Source organism: Haliaeetus leucocephalus, unplaced genomic scaffold (genome assembly GCF_000737465.1).
Source record: "Haliaeetus leucocephalus isolate CR32 unplaced genomic scaffold, Haliaeetus_leucocephalus-4.0 Scaffold210, whole genome shotgun sequence".
NCBI classification, from domain to species: domain Eukaryota; kingdom Metazoa; phylum Chordata; class Aves; order Accipitriformes; family Accipitridae; genus Haliaeetus; species Haliaeetus leucocephalus.
Window position 1 is genome coordinate 499,423 of NW_010972646.1, and position 22,159 is coordinate 521,581.

At 40.0% G+C, this 22,159-nt stretch overlaps 1 protein-coding gene across 1 annotated transcript in view; it reads right to left on the minus strand.

The window, feature by feature from the left end:
* The window catches only part of ZCCHC7 (zinc finger, CCHC domain containing 7), a 120,609-nt gene that overhangs the window by 6,097 nt on the left and 92,353 nt on the right, over positions 1-22,159 (minus strand). Inside the window, exons 7-8 of the mRNA XM_010566427.1 lie at positions 18,126-18,161; positions 330-425 (exon numbers count right to left, since the gene is read on the minus strand). Coding sequence (XP_010564729.1) covers positions 330-425; positions 18,126-18,161 — 132 coding nt within the window. The remainder of the gene's footprint in view (positions 1-329; positions 426-18,125; positions 18,162-22,159) is intronic.

The following is a 22,159-nucleotide window of genomic DNA, read 5'->3' on the forward strand; positions in this document are numbered from 1 at the left end:
GCAACTGTCTATTTGCCAATGAATATTCTCTTTCCCAGGCAGTCTCATTTGGATTTAGGGTTTAAAAAACAAATCAATAAACCTGCCAAGGAGAGATAGTAACTTTTCTTTTCCTCCATATCTTTAAATTAGATGGGTGAGATCACTTCATACATTGGCCTCCACTGACTGCAGCAATGTGGCAAAGTTGCAAACATTTCATTAGAGTGGCCCTTCGTACAGCATTAGCTTGATTCTTCCAGATCTTTTCTCCAACCACGCACCGTGGCAGAGATGAATTTCTACCCCAAGGATACACTCTACACTGAGGCAAGACTGTTGAGACTTACATATCCAAAATGTCCTTTTCGGGAACAGTTGCAGCAGTACACTAGAGCAGAGCGTGCAGGGTGAGAACCAGCAGCCTTGATTGGTCCTGGCTTTGTCTAAAAGATGGAAATAGGCAAGAATTAGGTCTGGCAGTATTCTGAGTGCTGAATTAAAAATAAATTAAAACTACATAAATATAATTTTATTATGCTTAAATCAATACATTCCTGCTTGCTGTTGGAATATTAAGTTTGAAAAAGAAGCAACTGGCTCATATTACTGTAATTTTGCAGAGCAAGGTTCAGCCTGAGCATCACAAATGAGGTGGGAAGAGGCATTCCCAGTATCTATTCCACCTGGCCATGTTATTTCAGCTCTGAATACAAGAAAATAGGCTGCTGATTTATCTCTCTCCCCTCCTCCTCGTCTCCCAGCCCCCTCCCCCTCTCACAGATGCCCCACCATCCCCTGGGACGGACAGGGCCATCAGATATTGCATCCACCAGCTGGATAGGCACATTTGTGTATTGCTGAACTAGTTTCGCTTAAAGCAATATGGCAAAGATCTGATAGAGATATGGGGCCTTCACCCGCTGCATTCCCAACCCTACACCCGCTTCCACCAGCAGTGCCCAGAAGCAGGCGTGCTCCAGAAGGACCTGCCAGTCCTTCCAAGAGAACAGGGGACCACTTCTGCTCCCAGCAGAGGAGATGTGATGCTACGGTCCATAGCTGCTCTTTGGGCTTACATAGGGCAATGGAAGATATAGCACGCTCCATCGAATTTGGGGGAACAGGCAGCTCTTTTTCTTTTCCCCATTTAGTACCATGAAGTGGAATATGTGAACGTATTTCCTATTCCTTTACTTTTCACACGCGCAAGGACATTCATCTCCTGAAGAAGTAACTGCCACGGAGCCCATGCCTAGCAAGAGCAGGCACAGGTACGAACAAGGGTTGCATGAATTCTGGCTAAAAAGCAGCGAGGCAAAAGAGCGACCTTATTACTTTCGGCATTGCATGCATTTCCTTGTCTCTGGTGCTAAAGGAATACAGAAGAGTGGCCTAGATTTCAAAGAAATTAGTAGTAGTTGGTAAAGCTCATTACAGGAATTGCTTTTTTCTTTAAATCTGTATCACCATGCTCTTCTACTGTTAGAGCCGCAGTGTTCTCCTGCATAGCCTCCAGAAGAATGACAGCAGTGCTTGTAACATAGGCAGAAACAACAGAAATCTTCCAATGCCATTTTTTATGAATCTGATCACACTTGCGGGGTCAGCTTATTTTGAACCTCTTCAGCCTTGGGTTTAAACGTGTGTTTCAGATCCATGTTCCTCAGTTCCCACTCACTCACCAGAAGGAAGCTAAAGGAAGACTAAGAAGAGTGACACATCCAACAGTGATTTGTGACAAAAGGCGGGGAGACAGGGAAAGGAAAAAACTACCACCTGTGAAGTAATTTGTGTATTTCTCATCCATGTCTTATAGTGAGAGCTCTCCAGCTAACAGTAGTGTATAAGCGACTTACTAAGCCGGCTTAGTTTTTCAGGTATTCTTTTATGATAAATACATAGAACAGGCAAGGAAAAAAAGACCCCAAATGCAAACATTTCTATAATCCCCTTGAGGAAAAATCTGTGGGTTTAGTTTGTTGGATCAATCACCTGTATTCTAGTTATTTTTCAGCATGAGGAGTGGCCCCAGAAATCACCTCCACGGTGGACAGGGCTCCTAATAAGCAGAAATAAATCCTATGAGTGATAACTTCCTCTGCCTTCCCACCATGTAGAATTTTACCCATATTAAATCTGCTTTCCAAGCTGATGTCCACTGAAGCCCACACTGGGATGCTGCCACGAAACCCCAACAGGTTCCTTCAGTCAGTCCCTGTCTGCTAGAGAGCTCTGCAACCAGAATACTAGTGCAATACAGCTGTCAAAATCAAGACCATTATGTTACTGTTCTGCTTTCTGCCAGCTAGGCCTTAAAATGAACCATAACGTCAGTCTGAAAATGACATGATTATACTATTTCGTCTTTGCAATGTGCAGTGTAACAAAAACACGTAGTTACAAAACCCACGTATTATTCCAGAGACACGATCCTTTACATTCTAAGATGCTGTCTGCTAAAACGCCTGCTGAAGAGTCCGACACCTTCAGCTGCTGAATGGTCATCCTCCAACGTAAATAATTACCATTTTGGCCATCGTTAGCGTTCTTATCTTGAAACTCTAGTAAAATTTGCACTGAGTTCAAAACAGTTACTTTTTACAGAAAAGGTAAGTAAGATCTTCCACCGCTTTGAATCGGGCTTTTGAAAATACACGCCAGCTGTAGGGATGTCGACAAGAAACGGAGCAGGCTCGCCAGAGCGCTGCAGTGATTTATATGGCTAAATCAGTAAGTAAAGAGCCTTTACACCCTCGTTCCATAGGTGCCTCGGTGTAACCCAGAAGTTAAACACACAGCGGGAGATGCGGGTAACTCACCTGACTCATCGATTACGCCCGGCTCGGGCTGGCGGGTATGCCTCCCACTACCGAACGCTCGCGTTCCCAGTGGCTAAGAGCGATCCGGCTGGCACTCAACGGCTGCGCAAAGCGCCGGGTGCGCCACCGTCCCCCCCCCGCCGGCGGAGAGGAGCGCCCGCCGCGTGGCTTCGCCTCTCCGGGGACAACTGCGCCTAAAAACCGGGCATAAACAGATAGGCCAGGGCTTTCCTCTAGCGCAGGAGTCCTTCGGGCTCTCCCCTTTATCAGGAACGCGGACCCTGTGACCCCAACCTCCCTCCCCGCGCACCCCCCCGGAGCCAGCTCCCCCCCACCCCATTTCCTTTTGTTTAGTTAATAGAAAAGGTCACATCTGAGGGAAGAAATTAAACTGAATACTTGCAGGTCAGATTACAACTCTACATAACTTTACTCCTTTCCAAAGCCAAACAAAAAGGAAACCCGCATCTTATAAACCCTCTGTTTTCTTATTATTTAAGGCTTAAAAAAGCATCTAAAGACTCCAGCCATATGGGTACAAAATAAACTATTCATGAACGTAGCTCCTTTATGTTATAGTTTTTTTTGTTACAAACATTTAAATAATCTATATTTGTAGGGTGATATCTTGGAGATTACTTCACTATCAATATATAGAAGTAATAACCTGGTAGATAGCATTACCTATGAAAGGTCCATCCCATCTGCTATTCTTGCTGAAAGCTTTTCATGCACCAGTAAACTCAGTAAATATCAGAAGATAAAGCATAAGCCTACCACGCCATGGATTTACTCCTAATGTCTCCTCAAAGTGCAGCCTGATGCAACGATTACAAATGATTTTTCTTCTAATGTCATTTTACATAACCCTTTTTTCTGCATGAGTAGTTAGTGCGGAATGAATGAATGAATGCCATTAAAACAGTTAATCATTATCTGGGACACTGGCCTTCCTCCCTTCTCAACTAGGAATCTCCATGACAAAGGCCAAGAGATCAAAATGCCAGGGCTGCCTCTCTGGCCTATTTCTGACAGTAATTTTTTATGCAAATGGACCTGCTGGGCAGCTCCCTCTGTGACCTTGAGCTCCCCTTATCTGCACTGACTTTGATCCAACGAGGGCTCGCTTTTATGAAGCTCATTACTACTTAGGATCTGCAATCTGGCTAAATCTCACTAATTAAGGAAAATCTTCTGACCTTCATTTTTGTGTATTTCTCTGCTCCTCCAGATTATGCGACGCGTGGACTTCGACAGTGCGGAGGACCACAGACGAGACCCTTTTGTGCAACTCGGACTGCCCGTGTTGGACAAACGCATCTCACAGCTAGCTGTCCCCACTGACTTTACAGTACAGCGTAACGCGTAATGGCACGCTTCGATATTCAGACCGGTACGGCAACACGCACCCAGCTTCACTGACAACCAAGGGCAGTCTGAGCCAGATCTGTGCAGTCATCTCTCAGAACTCACAAAGACGCGCTGGACCCAAACCGATAAAGTACCTGCCAAAAGAAAAGCTTTCCACCCTACCTCGTGCGCCAGCAAAACCACTCTGACAACTAAATAAAAATCAGAAAAGTTCCCCATGCCATCCAGAGTCTCGTAATCAGATGAAACAAAGGTCATGGCCTCCATCGATCCATCAGCGTCCATCAGCTATCACGTTGCCTCTGCTTAAGGCTTGCGCTGAGGGTTTTTTTTTGGTTACATCCAACACCAGTTTGGGCAACTCCTTTTTAGGATGCAAAGCAATAATGTCGTAAACTCTTCCCCGAGTGCACCCCAGGGCTGGCTAGCTACGGCTACTTACTCCACCTCCAAATCACCCAGCGCTGTTCTCACATGCCGAGAAGAGACGCTTAGTTCTTCTGATCCATTATATCAATTGCTATGCTCATACTTAATCTATCAGATACTTTTTACTGTTATTTCTTGTTGTACTGTAAAGATAAGTAAAGAAAGAAGTGCAGGGGGAGGACACCTACACAACCCAAACAGCAGATCTGGCACACTCCTTCCAACAACATGCCCACCACAACCAATGCATGAGTTCTGCATACCGCACAGTCTGTTTTTGTGCAACTCACTGAGACAAACAAGACATAAAGCTGGGAGTAAAACTCATTAGCAGTGATGTTTCAACAATTTCTTGAGCCACTGAAAGATGATCATCAAGTGAATCATTACACACTGTGGGTTGTAGACTGGAGTTGGACAGGGAAATGGTCAGAACAGCTCCATCACTGAAAAATATACATTTATTTTCCCTTACAAATTATCATAACCTACTTGTATACCAGCTGAAACAATGGCAGGTTAGCATCATTCCCTTATATTCAAAATTGCCAATATAAGATATCATGTAATATTGTAATTATAATACGGGTTTTTGTTGTTGTTATTTTCTTTAACCATGTCATGCACCCAATAGACTTGCATTCCATTGGGTAATTCCTTAATTAGGCAGATTTTTGAAACAAGTATTATGTACACAACAGACCGGAACGTCTCCTTTGGAGTCTTCCTAGTCTATCAGGTGATTGCATCATTAAGCCACACATGCTACGTAGTAAAAATCCTTATGAAAATTCATGACAGAAACATATTGAGCTTGATGCATGCTAATAAATGAGAAACAGACAAATTTAGTATTTTGACTTTTAACCCCACAAAACTCCAAACAATTATAAATAGAAGAATTTCTTTACCAAATTTTATTTCTTCATTTTTTTCAGCCATCTAAAAAACCTTGCTCTTCCGACATGACTTGTGGAGGTTGCACCTGAGTATCTTTCCACAAATTACACCTTGTAATTCAGTTTACTAAATGTGCTTGTAACATTCTTTCCACCCTTTCGGGTATCAACAAAACACTGTCAAATAACCAAGAAAACAGTGATCTAATCAACTTTTAGGTTTGGGGTTTTTTTTTAAGTACATGATTCAAATTAAATTACAAATCAATGGACAAAATTTTATTTTTTGATTGCAGAGTCTGGAAAAACAAAGCCTTTCCCAGAAGAAGGAATTTAACTTGTTCAGTCCGCAGTACAAGCACTGTGAAGTGGTCATTTTCTACAGAAATAAGACATTTCTATAATGCATTTTAAATAGATGCAAATAGCACCTACAACTGACTGTGTGAAAACGTTAAAGGAAGAGACAAAAAGTACAATATCATATATTTAAAAAGAATGAATGTAATCTTTTGATACTCTTACAAGCAGAGAAAAAATACTAAAATATTAATTCTAGAAGTCTTTTCTGAAAAATGGACAAAAAAAATCTCAAGTTTGTAGAGAAAATGAATATATGCAAGATAGTAAGGATAACAACAATACAATCCCTGAATGCCTCAAAATCTTCATGGTTTAAAAGGCATCCCAATTTTCTCCAAAGGTGGTGGCATCTATGCAGTCGCCCATGGCTAATTTTACATGGAATGCAAAACGTTATTTAAATAGGACGGTGCATTAAACTTCAACTATTTCTGATGTAGCTCTCAAACTACAAACCTATCTTCCTTCTATTTTAATTTTAAAGTAAGTTAGCAAACACTTCCTTCTTAATCCCCAGAGACTATCTATACAGTGACACAAATGCACAAATTTATGACAGTAACATAAATGCTCCTCTGAAGTAATGTGCAACATTAAGTGAAATCGTTTCCTGGAAAGATATTATAGGTATCTATATTTTATTTGCCATCTTAAACATATCTGGGTCTTTATGACCTTATTTTTAAAATGTATTTCCTTTTTACATTTCCTGGTGCAAATGGACTGCATAAATAAGCAATGTGCTATGAGGCTTCAGACTAGCCGATAAACCCTTTCAATTTTCATGCCAGCTTCTTCTTTTGTAATTCAAATCTGGCTGAAAACTGGCAGCTCTGAAAACTGAAACAAGCACTGCCACAAATACCTTGTAATGCTATCGACCTTGTCTGCCCATGCAGTGAGAAAGGGGGATGCATATGTGTCTGCAGTCATCCAGATAACACAACTCATTTTTTTGGGGGGATAACAGAAGCCAGCCCCGGACTGTGCACCAAAAGCAGTCATTACCAGGCAAGCTGGAGAATAAGTCTCTTCAAAATACACAGCGCATTTAAAAACCATATACAGGGCTCAGCCACTGCTTTCATTACCAATTTTAATTTAGCTCCTTCAGTTTGCCAGCCAGATAAACTCTTTAGTGCTGTTTTTTAATCTATTTGCCACATTTTATGTTTAAGATTATAGTAATATGGGACAGGAGAAGGAATCACTTTTAGAGGAAATAAAGAAATAGATCCGCTTATCAGCGCCCATCAGAAAGTTCATTAATCAGCCAGGCTTTGTGCCCCCTAAATTGAAAGGTTAAATAATCCTCTCAGGAATATTTCTCGGCACCACCGCCAATTGTCCGGAGAGAAGCTGCCATTCACAGCACTCTGGATCGGTGACAGGGTATTTTACCACTGTTTGGACCCCAAACAATGATGGACAAATGGCCTGGCTTACAAAGAAACCTTTTAGTACAAGGATGGAAAAAGGACCACAAGCTTTGAAGTGGGGTGGGGGAGGTGGGTGCGTGGGGCAGAGGCAGGGAAGGAGGAGGAGGAGGAGACTCATGCATGGGGACACGTATATTTTATTTGAATGTTTATTAGGAGACTCGCCAAACGTCGTTATATGCGCGCCCAGGCATACGCGCACAGAGAGTGCGCGCGGGCAGGCACTACACGCACGCACACTTGCCGCACTAAGTGTATGCATACTTACACATACATTTATACATTAATCTGAACACAAACATTTGCAAAGCCTGTAAAATCAGAAGATGAACAGAACTAAAGCATGGTTATATTTATTAGCTAATACACCGGGGAGCCCAACAAACCCCAAGGTTTTAATTTTTACTGTCATTCTAGATGATTTACAGCTTCCTTTCTCTCTCTCTTTAACCTTTATGTCGTCTACTAATCACCTTTCACCATCAGATGCAAAAGGAGGAAGTACCGCATATGAAACAACTTTCTTAGGGGAGCATTCTTAATAGATATTTACTTTGAGGTGATTTCTGATCACAGCTAAAATTGAAATAAACACAGAAAAAATACAGTGCTTCTGGAGGATATGAGATGCCAAAGGGGTGGTGCATCAGTTTGTTAGAAGTGAGTTTTTGCTGGGGTACATTCTAAATAAACAATAATTCAAGCTTTTTTCTTTAAACTTCCTAGCATCTGGGCTTGAATCTGTATCATCCTTTACTGACAGCCAATTTTAGAGAAGCATTTTCCTTACATTACCAACATGTTAACTGTGCATGTTGATGTTTATCAATTTCCTCATAATTTTTTCACGTGTGCTCCATTTAAGAGCATCATATATATTCAGTAATACCATAATTATTTTTACCTAGCTTTATAATGAGTGACATTAATCCAGAATATGTCCTTGAAGAAATGTCTCACAGCCTATATACAACCATTAACACACAAAAGCTTTTCCATGTCCTTCTTGCACACCTATTTTTTTAAAATCAGTCTCAATTCCATAAAATTTTTACTTTAATATGACCTGGGACTTTCTGAATAGTCTACAGCATCTGAAAATGGATCACAAGATTTAGATTTCTGCTCTCTCACATCACATAAATATGCCAATGATCAAAACTGTTTTCTCCAGACCAACTTTTGAGTACCTCAGTGCTATTATTTTCCCTCTCTTTCCCTTCTCACACCATCATCAGAAAAGCACAATTAATTTAACCAGGGTCTCATCTGCCATCAAAATAAGTCAGACAGAAACTGGATAGCTAGCATGTGCAAATCTGGCACAATTAATTTTAAAGCAAAAGATATTTCAGGTTATCACATAGTCCGCAGAAATCCTTCAGTGTTTGTGTACGCTTGTGCACAGGCACTCACCACTCCCTTTTTAAGTGCCGAAGTTACAAATATACTTTAGAAACAGAATTAAATGCGTAGTCAAGAAACAACATGAAATTACTTCTGTTAGCTACAAGATGAGCAGTTACTACAGGCAGAGAAACTGCACGTTTGAGGGGAGGGGAGAAATAAAAAAAAGACAGAAAAAAAGACAAGCAGCTTTTGGACTTGACACTGGCTCTGAGAAACTTTGCGCCCAAGCTGCGGCCGTCCATTTCTTGCAAATAAATCACCTGGTCTACTGTAAAAATAGCACCTCTTCCTGCAAGCATTGCCCCCCTTCTACTCGTGGAGAATCGAAGCCTCTGCCATGCCCCTGCCTGCGGCGCTTTCGTGCCACGCAGGGCATCGTCGCCGCGGGGGCACCGAGGAGGGACCAGCGAAAGGGGCCTCGATGCAGATTGGGCTACAGGGTAAAGCGCCTAACGAAGCAGCGAGGAAAAGTTTGTCAACTCCTGGCAGAGGTGAGGAGACCAGCCAAGGCTGTGGTGTCATGGTCTGTTTCGATGTGAGGTGCTGCCAGCACCGGCGAAGTACGAGGGTGGCTGTTTGCGCCCATTTCAGAGTCATACTCACTGGGGCATGTTTGTCAAAGGTTAATTTAATCCAAATCTAACACTCAAAAATAAGTTAAAACTGAAGGCCTAACTTCACTCCCCTGAAGCTAAAAATTCTGAGGGATGCCTTCTTCTTTTGCCATATGTGGGTACGATAGCATATATGCATATATCATGCAAATCACCCACTGCTCTGAGACTTCTCCAGTATTGCAGTAAAATACTACCTACTTACGGCACATGGCTCTGTGCTACCCATCACTTTATACAGGTCTTTGGTTCCTTTTAATTCCCTTTATGCTTGATTTTTCAAATTTTGAAATAAAAATCAGGACAATTCTGTCACGGGGATAGTAACTTTTCTATTCATATGACAGGACCTAACAAGATGTACTAATATTATTGACGTGATAGACCCTCTCAGAATTAAATCAGTGATTACTTTTAGGGAATCCTAATCTGTAGATTATTAACATGATCAAGCATAACTTGAGAAAGTTACCATCTAACCAGTGTGAGCTCCTGGCTGCTCCTAATACAAATAGATCAGTGACAAGATGAACTAGCAGGTCTGGCAGCAACATGGACAGTCACATACGCTGCTGCCAGCGCAGAGCTCCATAGACTGCTGTTGCTAAATACCTGTGACGTTTCAACATGAAAAGCATTTGTATGATAAAATGCAACAGTTTCAGTACTACTAAACCACCTAATTTACAAGCAGCTACTGAGTGGACGTTTGACAAGCAAAATACTGTTCCTAGTTAGGATATACGTGCAGACAGTTCATGGAGATTTACAGTCTACTGATATTTTACATTTTTTCCACTGTACAACACAAAAATGCACCAAAATACATTCTACGTTACCTACATGAAAGTGTGATTTTTGTGTGTTTTAAAATGTCTGACAGATCACAGATAATTTTTGGTTTCCTATGGAATTTTGAAACCGACTCCAAGTTCTAACAAAACTGAGAAAAAACACCTTCATACCAAGTTCAGAGGAATAATTTTCAGGAATATAGGAACTTTAATATGAATATTCATAAACAGAATTTACTGCAGAAAAAAGGCATAGAAATATTTAATTTTTTTTCCTCAAATTAAAGTCTGTTTTTAAAATGCATTGGAAATCTCATTCTAACTTGGAAATTCTATTTTTCTTATTTAGATGGTTAATACTTGAAACAGTAAAAATTACTTATATGATCATATAGGTTCATGTTTTCAAACTATAGGAAAGAGAGGTGAAAATTTTTACCGAATTTGTAAGCATTAAAGAAAAGATCATCTTAATCCTTTCCCTTAAAAGAACTGCAGTTATGGATATGATGGGGAGACATTTCACCAGTGAATCTTACCATCCTGTTTTCTGTTTAATTAACCACTTATCCAACAGTTTTGGCGTGTGTTGGGCAAAGGAGGAATGCAGATGGTAGATTCTATGTTGAGAACAGAGCAATTCCTGCCCACAAGTTTGCGTGGGAGGGAGCAGCTCTCTCCAGTCTTTCTCCAGTCATGAGTGCATCTTGCCACCAGGATTGCTGGCACAGTATTTGAAAAATGTCACACACTGCACAAATAGCTTTCTGGGCATGCAGGGGTTAGCTAACAATAGATTTAAACATTCAAAATATTAAAATACGTTTTAATTTCCATCCCCTGCTCTTCTCCTTTTCCCATTTAAAGGCAGGCCTAAAAGGTATTGCTTTTGCAGAAAACAGAGAGTTCCTTAAATAACAATAGCGTGCATACTGAAGTCATGGATTCTCTGAAAGATGCCACTTCTGAAAGACAAACACTTCGAGGAGGTTATTTGGAACCCCAGAATCAGAGAAATGGAAATTACTTGGTTCAGACAGTCAAGCTTTTTAATTCCCCCCAGTCCCAGGCTGCTTCCAGAAATATATCAAAATGCAATTTCTGGTCAAGATGTAATCAGACTTTAGCCCTCAATTTAAAAGCACCTTTTATTTTATTTTCTGGGGAGACAGATGGGGAAGAGCATGAGACAGATAAACGCTAAGATAAAGCAGGCAAGCTTTCTACCATGCTTACATGAGTAAGGTAAATGGCAGCTGATGACCGTGCTATTGGAAGGTAACACAGCCCACCCAAAACAGCCTTAGGTCTGTGCAGGAGTCTGCAGGTTTCTGGTCCAGCCTGGCCAAGAGCCAGATGCTGACCTGGGGTAACGACCACAGCCCCGGGAGGTAAAAGCAGACGTCAGCTAGGGATCTGTCCTCTGCAGTAAAGAGGTGCCAGGACACTGTCACCTTTTCCCAGGAAAGAAAGTGCAAGTGCAAAGACGTGTTGGCATTTTACAGATAACCAGCCTGAACTTTCTATTTCAACTTAACTGACACAGAAAAATCCCTAATTATTCGGTAATCATAACTGGCCAGGGGTATTAGTTAAAACCCAACATCTTCATCAAAAGGCAAACTCTAAACAGTATTTTTTCTAGATGTTACATATTTATATAAAGTTATTGAAGCTGCTACTTTTTCCTGTAATATTTTAAATACAGTTTTCAAGTAAAAATTGGGAAAGAACTCTATCTAGCACGCTTTTGTACTGAAAGCTATAGTATATGCTTCGTACTCAAAAATTTACACTTTTTTCAGAACCTGAAATTCTCTTTGTTTTCTGTAAAAAAAACTAGCAGAAAGAATACTGCCTTTTGTGAAATACAGTTTCTTTGCAACAGAAAAAGATTTTGGGGTTAAGTTTCTGATAGCCTCAAAAATATCTGAAACTTGAAAGAGAACGGTAACACGGCACAAATTATAACTAGTAGTGGAAAATAAACACAATGTAAAATAGAATCCAAGAGACCCTCTAGACGGCATACCAAACCACCTCTAACATACCTATTTTCACCAGAACAACTGTGCGGGGCAGGCAGACATTTCAGAAGCATCTCTGTCATAGAACAGCACTTGCAAAAGCGGTAAGGCTCAGGCTTGAACAATGCAAGAAGATAATTTAAAAATAAAGTACCTGCCAATTGTTGTCCAAGATCTGCCCTACCTCTTCCCCTGGCTAGAGAGGCTAGCATGCATTTTCAGAGAATATGAAATGTTCACGAACCCAAGCACCAAAAGGTACCTTTCCTTCAAGGGCAAGCGTGAGGACACTGTCACACTCTAGGTGTTCGTGTTTCCCCACAATCCACAGGAGGCAAAGTCATCCTTACCCTAAATTCATATCCCTGGGAATTTTGGGTTGCCTTCCCTGTGAAACATCCTGTCAAATGGCTACTGAAGTGCTGACACACAAGGACCTGCTCTGTGATTCCAAAATACGAAAAAAATACACTGTCTCCTGCATAAACAAAGTGGTGTTTTTACTAGAATTAATAGAAATAACCTTAAAACACCTGGAGAGGAACTGGTCAAGGGCTGAAATATTTAACAGGAACGTGATGATCTCGTGGTCTGCAGCCTTGCATCGTGCAGAGACCAGAGGAGCTGACACTGCAGCCATGTTCACAGCCACTGCAGCAGCCCCATCCCTGCACACAGGGAAGTCAGGCTTAATCTCCTCCTGAAAATACTTCTAAACCCATCCTTTCCCTCACCACACAAAACCTACAAAGCTCTGGAAACCACAAATGCTCTCTCTCTGAAGCTTAAATATTTTTTTGCCAGAGTCATATTTTAAATTTTCTCTTTCTGAAAGTCACATTTTAAAGGATACAAATTGACTTTAAGCAACACTGCTTACATTTTCATTTCAGAAAAAAAGTGGCAGGCCATGAGGAATTTTAATAATGCACACAAAGAAATCCGAGCGCAAAATTTAAACACAAAAGATGCATTGTCCCTTCATGTCTTTTACGCACAGAGGCCAAAACAGCCAATTCCTGGTTCACCTTCTTTTATGTAAGTGGATTTAAAGTAAGATTAACAAACTGTCAAAAAGCATGTTAAATGATAGCCTCTGCTAGTTAAAAATTCTGATGGTTCTAAAACTCTGTTGGTGGCCATCTTGGCCTAGGAGCTTTAATATAAATGAGACTGGTGAAGGCAGGGGATGGGGGAAGGAGTCCTTATGGCCAGAGCAGTACAAGGGGAGGAAGAGGTTATTAAAAACGAGCAGTCCCTACAGAAAGAAAACACCTAACCTGAGCAGAATTTGTGTTTTAACATATGCATCTACACCGAGAAACACACTAGAAAAAGAAAAATTGTGCTCTGCCCATTTTAGGGATGGAATTTCATTACTCCGTAGATATTTTCTGAAGAAGATACTAATACTTGCAATGTTAACTCCTATCTGATTATTGCATCCACATCTTGCTCCTGAGCCGGACCGGCTATGTTCATTTCTGTACACCACGAGTCCCTCTGAACAATGAAGCAGTGCAGCATACATAGGGAGATCTACACAGCCAGCACGTATCCCATTTTATATTGAAATACCGAGATGGCCATTTGCACGTCTTCTGGGTACCCCCACCAGTACCACCGTGCAGAAGGGGTTTGCGTTACGCTTCAGGCGGACTCGCCTGGAAGAAGTGCAGCTTCGCGCCTGAAGCAAAACATGGGTCACTATCCGCTGAAAACAAATTTCCTCTTTATTCTCCAGTGATGTCATCTGTTGGGTGGAAATGCGACCGCTCACCGCAGCGCAATATCTACCCTCAGTTTCACCGGGTCACTCCAGCAGCAAAGCCCCAGGACGACTTTCGGGACGGGAACGGGTCTGGACCCCAGGTCCCATCCGCCGATTCGGGTGCAGAATGCAAACAGCCTCCTTCCATGGCGCGGTGCCCCCACAAAAGGCCAGCTCCCATCCTGCCGCCCAGCCGAAGCCCCGAGCTGTTAACACTTATGGCAGTTCCCATACTTGGGGAGAAGCGCTGTCCCCCGCAGAGCGCGCCACCGCGGACCCCACACCGCACCTCTGAGCCTGGGGCGCAGCGGAATTGTTCTCCTCCAGCGCGCGGACCTGCTTAAAATGGGAACTGCCACTGGACACGCAGCTAGGCAGTTGGGCAGCAGATCAAGCTCAGAGGGACGCTATTGTATTTTTTTTAAGAATAAAATGCAAAACTGAACCAAACGAATGAAAATTATAGGGTGCCTTAACCTCACAAATTTTTTCCACTGACTTACTTTTTTTTTTAATTAGAGGGCTATAAACTGGCCTCCACTTCAGTGCAAAATATTTAATAAATGTCTCTACCTTCATAGCTGAAATCCAAAATGACAAGAGAAAGGGAATGAAAAAGAGCCAAGCATTCCGAGGATGAAAAAGCACTGCGATGAACACCCCCGATATCCTTAAGATGAAAAGGGGATGTGATGGCATGTCCTTTGGAACACAGACCATATTTCTCTAGGTTTGTGGAACCTCTGGCATTTAGAAAGACAAAGTTGTAAGCTAAGCTTCCTAATAATCTACGACAAAGAGCTTTACAAGACCTCCAAATGCCTTGTCTGTGAAAAAATAACACATATTATTTGGACTGCAGTAAGCTATGATCAAAACTGTCTATCTTGGATCTGCCAATGAAGTCCTTGTGTTATTATTTGAATTGATAATAATAACCTCTTTGAGAAACATAAGCGGGTATCAAACCCAACCTATTTATTGCAAATAAATACCTATATGAAGAAAAAGTTAAAATATGTTTTGACAAACGTAATTTCCCTTTTCTGATATAGGAGAAATACACAGAGAGCAGGCACAATGAAAATGATTTGTAAAAGTTTTAAATCACCATCTTAAAGAGGTTATTAAATATTATTTTAAATCACAGTGGGAATTGGATTGTTCTGCTGACTTTGATTGGTTTTTTTCAGAATAATTTTAGTTAACAGAGTTGAAAGAACAAGTTTAAAGAAACTAACTTCATCCACTTATAAAGCTTTGATTATCATAGAGCCTTCAAATTTAAGCTTCATTGAATACAATATGATAATCTTTTTTCTATCAAAAGCCAAATTAAAATATTCTGCTTATAATCCTTTTTGCCATTTCAACTGCTCATAAGATTTCTTGCACTGGCAGTCGATTTTGGTTGGAATAAGACATTTCTGCCCATACAACAAATTATTTGTAATGTGCCAAAATTTGTCACCACAGCTAATGTAAACAAAAACCTACCACCATCCATAACAGCCGAATGGATTTATTATTTAGTCATTGTTCTAGTCAATCCACATTTCTGTGCAGGGGCTTCAAGAAGTCAATAGATGGCAGTCCATCTCTTAGGAAAGAGCCAGATAATGAATAAAATCACCAAACGCTTCACAAAAGAGAAAGGTGGAAGGCTGTGTGGTTTTTCACAAGCATTCACAGTAATTAACTAAGAATACGTTATATAATGCAAAACATTTAGACAAACTTTGTAATGGCTGTCTGGAAGCAACATTATAAAAATGGTCTTTTATTACAAACCTGAATGCCTTGTTTTATTTGCGCTTATATGTACCTGCAAGTGTGACACTCATGATCAATTTACCAAAATCAATTTAAATGTAGTGGTTGTATTCATGGCTAAAGCACAGGAAAAACTCACTGTAGCCTTAGTCTGTTTGTGAATAATCAGGCAGCCTCTGCAGCACAGCACCAACCACAACAGTACTTTTTTTTTAAACTTCTATTATTTTTCTTTAAATTGTTATCCTGTTTGTACAGAAATATTTCTTCTAAACTAGGAAAATTATAAACTAATTTCTATAGTGAAATACTACTATGCTGATATGAGAGTAAAAGATCTCGAATTTTTAGTTGCAATTCTATAAATACATACATAATATACATTATTCTAACAGAAGTTTTGATTCTTGTGAGAACTCTGTTTACTTCTGTTTTGGGTACAGAAGAGAACATTTATCACACATTTAAACAATTCAGATAATGCAGTTTCTTGAGGTATAACTTATTTTAAATATCAAGCATGTCTTTCACCACACAAATTTTTAAATTCCACGCTTAATCTGACTACTAATATAAATTTGAGTCAAAGTGAGTCTTCCCATGCAAAAAATGGAGACGTGCAAAGCATTTCCCACATACCAGAAATGTGGATATTTTGCAGATAATTTGCAGTTCACTGCAAAATAAAAAATTAATTATCAGTAGCTAGGGTCTCACTTAATGTCAATTTAACTTTGCGTGCCCATATTTGATCACATTTCAAAATGGCCCTAAAATGCACTAAGAAGTTCCAAATGGGTACTTTTAATAATACACTTGTATTCATAACTACTACATTTTCTAACAAGAGCTTGTTTTGACAAATGTTGTTAGCTTTACACTAAGTAAAGTGTAAACTCTGAACACTTTCTACAAAATTCACAGGTAAAATTTTCTACCTCAGACACCTCAAATTCTGCCCTAGTAACCGCTTAGTCAGGTTTAAGCTCCTCCACATTTTTTTACAAAAATAACTATTTTCTAAGTGTTGATTGCAATTCACTTTTTGAGGAATTTTCAATGGCAAGCAAGACTAAAATTAAATTAAATCTTATACCTCAGTAAAAACCAGAACCCAACATATTAGTGCATCTAATATAGCCATCTGATTATTAGATTCCAAATACAATAAGCATTTCAAAATCGTTTTTACATGCACCCTTAGGAATTATAATGAAAGACAGTATTTATCTTTTTCCTTCATGCAATTTTAAAAAAGCAAACAAAAATACTCAGTGAATGCACCTTTTGCTCATAATGTTTTTTTTTTAAAGTCTATACCAATTCTGTTTAAAAGAAAAGTAAATGCTCAGAAAGGGTGGACTATTTCCAAACCAGATCTTTGTTTTAAAAGCATTATGCAGAAAATACAAGCAAGGGATTTTAAGCACAGATTTCTCCTATTCATTGAATTTAGAAGCAAAAACAGAAAAAAGAGCATTCCACTACCATGAAGAGGTGGAGGCAACAAATTATAAAGCACATCCCATTTATTGCTCAAAAGAAAAAGCCCACACCAAAGACTTGTAAAGAAAAGTAGTGGACAAACTTTTCTACTTTGTTTTGAACGGACAGCAGTGATTAATTATCTGTAACAGCTAAATACATATGTGGTTGATCTGGATAGCAATGACAGCAAAGATTCAGATGAGCAGCAAAAATCCTAATCTTTAAAGGTGTTTTTATGTATAATAATTTTATAAATGAATATATTCAAGATTTGTGATACCAATCCATTGAATATTGTCTTAACCATTTAAATATTGTTCCAAGTTTCAGTATTAGACAAATTTATACACGTTCTGTTTTATTTTTATCTCTATTTTACATATGAGGAAAAACTTTTTAAGTAATACACTGGTACAGTTCACAAAGTTTTATTTTCTTGTTTCAATGACTAAAGATCAACTAATGCAGGCCAAAGGGGAAGTTATAGCTATACCCTTACCAATTAGAAATTATCTGCAAAAGTTTATAAAGTGTATTTGCTCAAATTAACATTTCCACTCTAGCTGAGATTTATTTTACTCATTTAAAAAGAAAGCTTTGTCACACACAGTGATTAATTGCCAGCATCTGGGATATCTGAGATGGGATTATTGCTTCTGCTATGCATCTCAACTTAATATTTAACCCTCTTTATATGTGTAAATGTAGTCACTGAGAGAGTGCTGCAAAGCACTCATTTAATGATTACAGTATTAAAATGAAATCGTAAGTTCTAAAGATGTTTAAAAAATAGTGACAGTGTTTCATTGCATTCTTCAGTTCAAAAACTCTTCAGATGTTTATTATCTTCTCACAGAAGATGCTTGTCTATATTTTATGGTCAGCAGTTCACAGAAGAGTAAATAGGTTGGGTGTAGAAGAAAATAAAAAAGGTGTTTCTACTTACTGTTAGGTGATACTGCCTCCATATTTCTGGGCAAGCCTGGAAAATAAAAATATTGATCAGCTAGGAGCATGAAACAAGGTGCTTTACAGCCTGTTGGTTTTGGCATAACACAGTATCCACCGGTGTCGGTCACAGGAAAATAAGAAGCTTAACTGAAAGGGTCTGCATTTCAGCTTCAAAAACCTGGCTAGACAGTTTAATTGAATTTTACACTGGTTTAACACACTCCCTGCCATTGTCAGAAAGCCAGTAACAGTTTTCTCTCTCCCCTTCTTCTCTGAAGGTTAGAAGTTTGGGAGAGTAACGTGCTCTTAACTGCAATAAGTATTAACACTGCAAAACAAACAGAAATTAATTTAAATTCTGCGTTTTCTGACATTTTAAATTTACATAATGTTTTGGAAATTAAATCACAAGGTACCTTCCTTTCTTGTAGGAATAGAAATATTTTAGTATTTTTGTACATATCTCTATCCTAATCAAAATCTAATTGTTACATGTAATAATCCTCAGTAGCCTAATGTCAGATGAGTAGTAAACAAGAAGCATAACAGATTGCTTTAATGTTTCTATTTTTATAATGGCTTGCTTCATTTTTTTTTTTTTTTACTTTTTTTTTTAAACTTGCCAGACTCGCACACAAACTTGTAAGTGCAGCCCTTTGTAAAATATTCTGCAGAGCAGATTTTTGAATCACCGCAATAACACAATAGACCTGAGGAATACATAAGAGACAGGAAAGAGGAAAATGTGGATCTTCTTTAAACAAAATCAGAATGTGTTAATGATCAATGAGACAGAGGTTACTTTCTCAAGGGTTCTCAATATTTTTACAAAATTTACAGTATTTCTGTCTCCTGCTATGACCCCCAAGCCATGAACAGACACAGAAATAGTGGTACTTTGTCTGTTAGCCATTTTAGTGTTTAAGAGAGTGTGCACACAGTTACTTCAACGGAGGTCTTTCACTTTTGTTTAAAACATGTAACCTTTTATTAAAATAGCTCCTTAATCATTTGAACAATTAGCAATTTGGTTTGCCAATCTCAATTTTCAGTATTTTAAGAAGAAATATTAGTTATTCTGTGGCTTCTACATAATATGCTGTAGCTCCAATTTCAAACATTGAAGCCTCATGACTACTTGCAAATGAGTACTATTAACATTTCTTTAGATTTCGAATAAATTTTTCGCTCATGCCTAAATTCTTGCCTTCTTTTATTCTGACAGAGCATGTTAATTAAAAAAACCACACCCAACAACCAATATAGGCAACTGAATCTCTCAAAAAATAATCCAAGTTTTTGACAGTCACCCTATGGCATATACAGTATGTTTTTCCTGGATGTGATGGAAATGATTTTATTTATTATTCATTCTGTTAGTAACACAATTTTCTGGAGAAAAATCTACAATCTGTTCTGTGTAATGGTTCAACATCTCTCCACTTACTCAAATACTGCATGTAAATATTTGAGTTTTATATTAATATTTCTATAAAGAAAACGTGTGAAGTGCAACACATTTCTAACAGAGGAACAGACTACAACATTTGACAGTTTGAACACACTCAAGCTGTCTTCCGAGTGCAAACAAAAGGATTTTCCTCCTTCGCTAACTTACACAGGATTGGGAGTCACGATATATAAAGGCTCTCTAGCGTATAAAAATATTCTATCAAAGACCTTGCCTTCTCTCTCAAACCTGTAAAAGGCTTCAACTGTACAAGAGACTTTTGCTGGTTTAGCACAGGGGTAGCAGGCAGTTATTTATACATTAGTTCTGGATAGTTTTCGATTACCACAGTGTCCCCAGACTAATATGGTTGAAAAATCGCAATCAATGAGTTGTCACATACTGGCAAAATGCCACTCTGTGATATGACCTTTACTCACACAGCAGCTATTTAATAATAAAAAAAAATAAATTACTTTATTTTTGAATAATAGTTTGGGGTTTTTTTGTGTTTTTTTTTTATCTCTGGACACAAAGACATCACTTACAGCGAGAATCTGTAACGCAGAGTAGGAAACTACAGTTGGCACAGCTCTTACCAAAACACTGGAAGAGGCACAGTCCCAACATCTCAGCAGTGCTATCAAGAGGTAGGTTTTATCATCACCGTCTTTAAGGATGTTTTAAGGCTGTGGGAAAACTTAAGGGAGGTAGGAAGAAGGGGGTAAGGGAAAATTGGCCAAGCATATTTCTTCATTCAGATGGTGATTCGGTGTAATACTTTTCATCATCACAATGATCACTTACGAACTTCAGAAGTTGAATACAATAGTGGAAAACAGATGCCTGGCTAAACAACAGCTTTTTAGAAACGATGCTTTTAACTAGGAGTCTTATTACCTTGCATCAGCTTGGAGTTATTGTCTGTATCTTCTATCACGGAATGACAAAAAGTATAATTAACAATTACTACCGAATACTGGCTTCTCAAATGAAGCAAAGAGGTTTGCTATGGAAGAGAGCATAACCAAATACAACAACCGCCGAACCTGTGATTTTTCTTATTTATTTAAAAGTACTTAACCATGAATGGCCCGCATTTAAAGAAAAGCCCTTGTGGTATACAAGTACGATGGCAGTGTGATGAACTACATTAAAATAAAATTGCATTTATTTCCTGCCCCAGTGGTCTGACCTTACTAGCATTTAGATGTACCAGCACAAAAGGTGCCTACTCTTAAAAGCAGTGCCACGGCGGCACAGCAGCCGAAAGCGCGGGCGAGGTGCGCTTCCCCACACCTCTCGCCACGTCCGCGTGCCTTTTGCCGCACGAGTGCCGGGCAATTAATTTCCCCAAATTCGTGCCGTTTCTGCCGCGGCCCGCATTCGGTTAATTCGGGAAGGGCGATTATTCGTATCCGAGCCTGATCCGGCTGAGGTCGCCCCACCAGATGAATCGAGGCTGCATACTGCGCATTTTGACCCGTATTGAATTTTATCAGGTGCTAATTATTGTTTTACCAGAACAACGGCTTAATGCATCTGTTGTTTAATTCCCACTTCCCCATTCTCAAACGTGAACATCAAAGAAAATAAAACACTCAATCTCAAACAGCCCCTGACAGCAGACCAGGACTCGAGTGCTCAATAGACAAGGCCCTTGCCACCAGTTCTCATATTTCCACAACAATGAGCAAACACAAAAACAGCACTAAGCGGCCTTTCCTCCTTTCCGCTCCCCTTGGCCGGTCGTCTGCCTTGCGCCGAGAGGGCCCTCGACGGCAGCCCTGCTGGGAGCGCGGCGCGGGGGAGAGGATTAGCCTCGCTAACATGCGAGCATTTGCAAAAGGGAAGGAAAAACCCCGCTACTGTATTTGGCGTATGAATAACCAAAATGCACGCGCTGACAGGAGACCGGGACGGGCCTGCGGCTCCCCGGGAGAAAATGTAGCTGTGATGAGTGACAGGGCTTTCAGGAAATATGTTCACAATCACAGACAGTGAAGGCCATGACCTAGATCGTTTAAGAGCTTGTCTTGTCAAATTATCAAAAGCTTCTTCCTCTCTGAATAAAGAGTGACATAAGTGAGTGTCAGAAAGCTGCAGGCTGACAAGCCAAGCATACAATAACAGCATGCACGTCACATACTTGCCGAACACCGCCACGGCTAGCGGCAAATCTTAATGAGAGCGCGGCTGGCCCAGGAGACTTGGGTCCCTGCTGGCACAGCTACTCATCTCGCAAAAATCCTTCAGCTCCAAGTCAGTTATGGTCTGACACGACGACTACAATTACTAAACACAACTTTTTAACAGAATCCTCTGGTGCTTTGTCAAAGCGGCGGCTGCTAGGAGCTGCCCCGCCGCAAGCCACCACAATAAAACAAAAGATTTGCCAAAACACACACTTTTCATCACCTCCGCATGGGAACTGCCGCAGGAAAACACACAATGCTTCCCTTCAGAACCACTCCTGCACGAGCAGCTGTCGAGACCTCTCCCCGTGCCACCACCGCAGACGGCCGCTGCCGCTGGCGCGGAGCAGGCCGAGCTGGCTAACCGCCGGCGTCGACCGGGCT